The 6,289-nt window shown below is 53.0% G+C and overlaps 1 protein-coding gene across 1 annotated transcript in view; it reads right to left on the bottom strand.

Moving 5' to 3' along the window:
* Nucleotides 1–285: 285 nt before the first annotated feature.
* LOC101991460 (lymphocyte antigen 6E-like) overlaps nucleotides 286–6,289 on the bottom strand; it is a 7,110-nt gene continuing 1,106 nt past the window's right edge. Inside the window, exons 2-4 of the mRNA XM_013348902.2 lie at nucleotides 3,954–4,052; nucleotides 695–902; nucleotides 286–307 (exon numbers count right to left, since the gene is read on the bottom strand). Of these exons, the coding sequence (XP_013204356.2) occupies nucleotides 286–307; nucleotides 695–902; nucleotides 3,954–4,052 (329 nt within the window). The remainder of the gene's footprint in view (nucleotides 308–694; nucleotides 903–3,953; nucleotides 4,053–6,289) is intronic.

The following is a 6,289-nucleotide window of genomic DNA, read 5'->3' as shown; positions in this document are numbered from 1 at the left end:
ACTAGGTGGGTCCCTGTGCTGAAGAACTTGGCTAACCAATGGAAACCCCAGAAGGCAGACTTTGATGGATCTGTGCAACTAGATGCATGGGTGTTTGTGTGGGTGGATGGATGGATGGATGGATGGATGGATGGATGGATGGATGGATGGGCGAGTGAATGGTTGGGTGGACAGAGAGAATATTGGTGGCCATAGAGTACAAAGAGCTGGAAGGATCCAGTGCCCAAGCCTTTCAATCATGATACCATGCCAGGATCACTTCACACATAAAAGAGGCACAGGGGTTCAGATGGCCATGTCCAGGGTCCTGTCAGTCAAGGAGAGGGTAATACAAATGCCAAGCCTAATGTTTGTTGGATGCTTCTGAAATGAGGGTGGAGAGCACTGGGGGAGACCCACTGAGGATTGCTGGGTACTCTCGTGACTCAGCTAAGGACTGAGGTCTCATAGAAGTGGAGGTGGGTGGTCTTGGGAAGGTGTGCCCTTGTTCCCTGTTGGAGGATTCCCTGAGTCAGGAGGAGAGCTGGAACCTTTGGGGGCAAGTGCTGCTACTTCCTCTCTGTGCGAGAAGGGAAGACTGCGTGTGTCTTGGGGGAAATGGGAAGAGATTTACAGCCTGGCTGGGTGGGTGTGGGATGCTGCTGAGGCTGCAAACAGACCCCTGACGATAGGGAAAGGCCAGCCAGGCCCTCACCAGGCAGCTCGAAGCAGCGCCCACAGTAGGCTGGCAGAGGCACTGGCCCATAGGGCCCCAAGGCTGCTGGTCAGGCCTGAAGCAGCGCTACGGTTGCACTGGTTGCCCTCACAACAGAAGACAGACAAGGCACGGCCGTCGGAAGACACGGTGCTGTTGGGGCAGGTTGGCGCGCAGGACTTCATGACCAGGATGCCACCAGGGTTGGCTGTGGAAACAGGAGGAATGGTCATGGGTATTGTGGCCACAGACCCCACAGCTGTCACTACCCAGCCAGTTCTCAGGGGACAGGCAGCCTGGGACCACGTGCTTTGAGGTAATTCCTGGGACTCTGAGTGTTTGAGGTGGCAGCTTGGGGGTGTCCCAGAGAATCTTGTGAATGGATGGCCTTCCTCAGTGACTGTGGGGAACGAGTCTTCTTTATGATGGACTGGATTTTGTGACATCTGAGGTCAGGGACTGATTTGAAGACTCCTCCCTCCCTCAGTCTCTGGGTCCCTCAGCTCCCTCTATTTTCCCTTTCCTGAGAGATGTCTGGTTTACAATCCTCTCCTCTCTTTTCCCCCACTCCTTTCTCATTTCCTTCAGGACTTCAGATACCAGAAGACAGGCTTGGGCCCCACTTATCTCTCACACCTCTTGGGACTGGAATAGACTAGACAAGGCTGAGTGACCACGGCCCCCTGGCCTGCACAGCATCCCCTAGGTTTCACAATCCTTGGGAGAATTAGAGGCAGGGCTTGCAATGGCCCCTGGGAGAGGAGAAGTTGACCTGAGTTGGGGGCGTCTCAGGAAGTACCACTGGGCAAGACTCGTTCTCTGTTTGCGTGCCCATAAGGGGGATGGGTTGCTTTGTGTTTACACACACATAGTGGGACTGCAGGACTCTTGAGAACCCAAGGCCCTACAAAAAGTAAGTAGCTTCCCTCAGTTTGCACTGTTCAGAGGTCCTGTGGGCCGGGGCCGCTAGCCTGCAGTTAGCCCAGACACTGAGGTGGCATAATTATCTCAAGATGCTTGATTTTTTTTTTCTATGCTTCAGTTTCCCCACCTAGAAACACAGACCAAAGGTGGGATTAGCCTTTGCCTCAGCCCTTCTTTAGGACAATGAGGCATTGGTGGATCATCTGAGAGCTGTGCTGGTGTGCGGAGAATAAGGGTACACGTTAGTCGTCAGTTGGCAGCAGTCGGTGGCCGAGCCGGTACCACATCTGCCACATCTGAATAGTCTTTTCCTGGGAATGGAGGCTCAGAGTTGACTGTAGCTGCTCCTGGACAAAAGAGAACCTCAGCCCCTGGCAAGTGCTGCTAGTGGCTGCTACTTGTCCAGCCCAGGAAGTGTTGTGCAGACACAGCCTCCTGCTGGGGTAAAAGGGACACTAGACTTCATCAGTTGTCCCTGACGAAGCAGAGAGAAGCAGTCTCAGTGGCTGTGTATGAACACTATGTGGGAGATATGGACACGGTGTCACCCTCATCTGCCCAGCGTTTAGAGAAAAATGGTTCTGGCACTAGGAATCAGTCTGTTCTCCCCCCCCCCCCGGGAAATGCAGCGGCTCGGGGAAGAGCCACAAGGGGCTGGCTCACAGGGCCAGCAGCAGGCACCCCTTTACCTCCTTACCTTGGGGCCGGGAAGATCCTTGGCCTGCCCGCGTCACTTCACTGGACAAGGCCAGGAACAGATGCCTCTTTACACTCACAGTGGACTCTCCTACCCAGAGTCTTGTCCCCAACCCAGGTTGCTTTCTCCAGGGAACTTCCTGCTGCCTTCTGAAGGCTACCTTTCAACTATGCTTGACTGTGACTTTTGAGGTCTTGGAATATAGGGATGGTTCCACGTGTCTCAAGTGTCCCTACATTCGGTATGTACATGGGGAGATGGATGGACAGACGACAGGCCAGATAGACACATACTAATGCCAGCAAGGGCAAGGACAGGGCGGGATCCCAGGAGTGCCTGAGAGAAGCTCTTGTGCAGGGATGAGCTTTAGGGAGCTCCGATTCCTGGGTACCTCCTGCTTTCCGTCTTTGCTTCAGCAGGGCCCCTCTGCTTAGGTTTTTATTGGCTTTTGGTACTTGATGCATCACTCACCTGTTGCTGGGCAACGATCTCATCCTCACTGTTCTTTCTTGCCTTGTGCCCTGGGCAATGGCTGGACCTGCATTCCACTAGCTGTTTGCCTCTTGCAGCACCACTGTGGTTTAACCAAGGGCAGCTGCCTCTGGACAGGATGCCCCTCTGCAGAGGAGGCAGTGGAGGACTATACGTGTTTCCTCCTAGAGCCCCTGAGTCAGTCAACACAAGAACCAGCCAGGGTACAAACAGGAGTATCACACAGGGTTTGTGCTGGGTGAGTGCATTACTACCAGACAGGACACTGCCTCTTCCTTCATCAAAATAGGGACAGCTCCAAGTATGTACTAGAAGTGCCTGTGTCACCTGGGATTAGTGGGTAACTGTGTTCTGATGAGCAGACCAGAGCCACTGGGAAGCCACCTGGTTTCCTTCCCCTCCTCCCTGCATAGGATCTTGGAAGAAGCTGCCTAGTGACCATAGCAACTTCCCTTCACCAGGGCCAGTGGCCTCATGACCCAATTCCAATGGCAGCAGCCAAGAGAGTACCCCCAAGCCCTTCTAGACCTAGAGGTGACACTGTTCACCCAGGCCCTCAGCATCTGAAAGGTTTGTCAGCCTCTCTGATATGTCCATGCTTTCTTCTGGGACCACTTCAGATAAGTAACTCCCTGTCCCCAGCTATACCAGCACCAAGCCTGAACCCCATCACAGCCACCATCACAGCCCAATACACAAGCTCTAGGTCCAAGCTCAGCCCCACTGCTCAGAGGAGAACCAGACAGATGTACAGTGGGATATAAAAAAGAGGGCCTGGCCTGGGAAAGGAGAGTCAGCAGCAGGATAGAATTCTGGAGTCATGGCAGAGCACCCAGGGGCAGAGATTATAGCCAGCGGATTAGAGACAGGGATCTGGGTGAGCAGGAAAGGTCCAGAGGGCCTGGAATAGCAGGGTGTGATGTCAGTATCTTCAACATGTCAGCCTCTCTCCAACCCTCCTCTCACCTCATCATTAGCCTAGTTTAAACTGTGAACTAGAGAATGATTGGTGTCCCTAGGGTCTGCGGGGGGGGGTAATACCAAGGGCTCCTGATGGAGAGGACAGAAAGAGGTCAAAGGGGGCCAGAAAGTGCTTGTGCAGTGCTGGTGGGGCGGGATGGGGCCTGTGTGGCCCAGGGTACTCACTGGCCCGAGTGATCACACAGAACTTGTCCGTCAAGGCGCACTCCACGAGAGACTCGCAGTTCTCGTGCCCACAGCACACATGGCAGTGAAGGGCCCGGGCTGGGGGGAAGCACAGGCCATCAGTCTGGGCTGGGGCTGGGGCTAGGTGCCCAGCTGCCTTTCTAGTGGCCCACACAAGGTCATCCTCTCAGATCCTTCCCTCCCTCCAGGAGTTCCCCCAGTACCCGCTCTGGGAGGGTCTGAGAAGCTAGGAACTTCATAGTAGTGATTCTGACACACTCCTCCCTCTGTCCCTGTGTGTGTCTGGATCAGAGTGACAGCCTGAGTAGCAGGCAGGTGTCGGGTGTGGTGGCATGCTACCCTCAGGCTAGACTCAAAGGTCTTCAGCCTAAAGCTTCCCTGGCACTACTAACTCCCAACTTATCTGCTTCTCTGCTCTGTATTTATCGCTCTGTTAAGGAGACAGGGGATATTAGTGAAGGGCCTTGGCAGCTAAACCAGAGAGAGATCAGATGGGGAGGTAGATGGGTGTATGTATGTATATAGAGATATACGAGGGGGTGGGTGGATGGATGGATATATGGGAGGACGGATGGCTGTACCATTGGATGAGTAGGTGGATGGGTAGAAGGATGAGTGGGTTGAAGCATGGATGCTTAGATGGGCAAATGGATGGATGGAAGGGTTGTGGTTACATGGCTGGATGAAGAGATGAGTGAGTGGTTCCATGTGTGAGTGGATGAGCAGAGAAATGGGTGGAGAGGTGGATGGGCAGATGGATGAGCAGTTGGTGGTGAAAGGGTGCATGGATGGATGGGTAGATGGGTTCATGGGAATATGGATATTTAAATTGATATGTAGGTGGATTGATGGGTAGAGGTGCATGAACAGAGGAGCAAAGATGGATGGCGTAGGGGATGGAGTGGTAGGAAGCAATATAAAGAGGGCAAATTTAGAATTTCTAATTCTCACTATCCCTACTGGGAACCATGGTGTCCTCACCTATAACATGAGAATAATAGTGTTCTTAGCTTTCTCAGATGATAAAATTGCAGAATCCATAATGTACATGGCCCCTAACCCTTCCTTCCCAGGAGATGACTGCAGGGAGCTTCAAGGGCTAATGACAGCTGGCTTCCCCGCCAGGGCAGGCTGGCTCTAACGACTTTGTGTTTCTAAGCATCAGTAGATACTTAGATGCTGTTCCTCTGGAGGGAAGGAATGTCCTGGTCCTGCCTCATTCTGCCTAAGGCCTGCTGGTAGTCCACACCTCCAGGAGGCTGAAGGCAGAGGCTTCAGGAAAAGACTTCCAGGCCTAGGGAGTGGGCAGGCTCCAGAGATAGGTGGTCCCAGATGCAGTGTTACTGGCCACAGCTTCCAAACACAAAACTGGCAGACCCTTGAGAGAACACAGGCTACCTAGCCATGACTGACTCAGTGAGCAGCAAGCCTCCTATAAGGGCAACTGGGGCAGAAGGCACAATAGTTACTCCGTGGTCACTCCTGAGAGGCGCCATGGTTTGTAAGGTGGTAGAACAGAACCCCACATCCAAGCCCACATAGGTGGATTTTTAGATGTGGTTGGGAACAGTTGCTTTGGTCAAAGGTGTGGGACTGCAGAGACAAGGCCAGCTTGAAGGGTTGCAAGGACCCTTTAGCTGCAATAAGACATGCTAGGGGTTCTGATGCAGAGGTGAGGCTACTGGAGGTGTCTTTGTGGTCAGACCTTGGGAGCACTGTCCCGCAAGAAGTGTCCTTAGGAGTTTCACTTAAGAGTATAAAATAGCAGATGTGTTCAGTAGAAGTATCTTACAGTGGAGTGGCCTGAGGGGGTTTCCCTGTAAGGGTGTCGAGCACCAGGTGTCCTTGGCAACGCACAACCTGCTTAGAGGGAGTTAGATGATCGCACCTCCCACATAAGAACCATCAGTGTTGAAGCTGTGGTGGCCCTGTGCTGAGGCTTGGGAGGTGTCTGCAACACTCCTTTCTGGGATGAGAGATACACGTTTCTCAGGTTAGGGACTCTGGAACCCTCGAGAAAAAAATGGCTTCCTCATTGGAAACGTCTCCGGGTTATCCTCTCCCACCCCAGACAGTACATCTGCATACTAGTCCCCAGTCCTGTTTGGCTGGGGACACTCTCCTAAGTTATTCTAGATAAGGACCTCATAGTACCTCCATTTCCTCATTGTGGTCCCCAGACACTCTGTGCTGAGGAGAGTTCCCGGGTTGTTTAAGCCTTCAGAGCCCCAATAAGTTTCCAGCATGCTAGATCCTGCAAGAATTTGTACTAGACCATAGAAGGAGGAGGAGGAGGAGGAGGAGGAGGAGGAGGA

Source organism: Microtus ochrogaster, chromosome 15 (genome assembly GCF_000317375.1).
Source record: "Microtus ochrogaster isolate Prairie Vole_2 chromosome 15, MicOch1.0, whole genome shotgun sequence".
In the NCBI taxonomy this organism is placed as follows: domain Eukaryota; kingdom Metazoa; phylum Chordata; class Mammalia; order Rodentia; family Cricetidae; genus Microtus; species Microtus ochrogaster.
The sequence above is the reverse complement of the archived record's forward strand: the minus strand, read 5'-3'. Positions and strand labels throughout refer to the sequence as shown.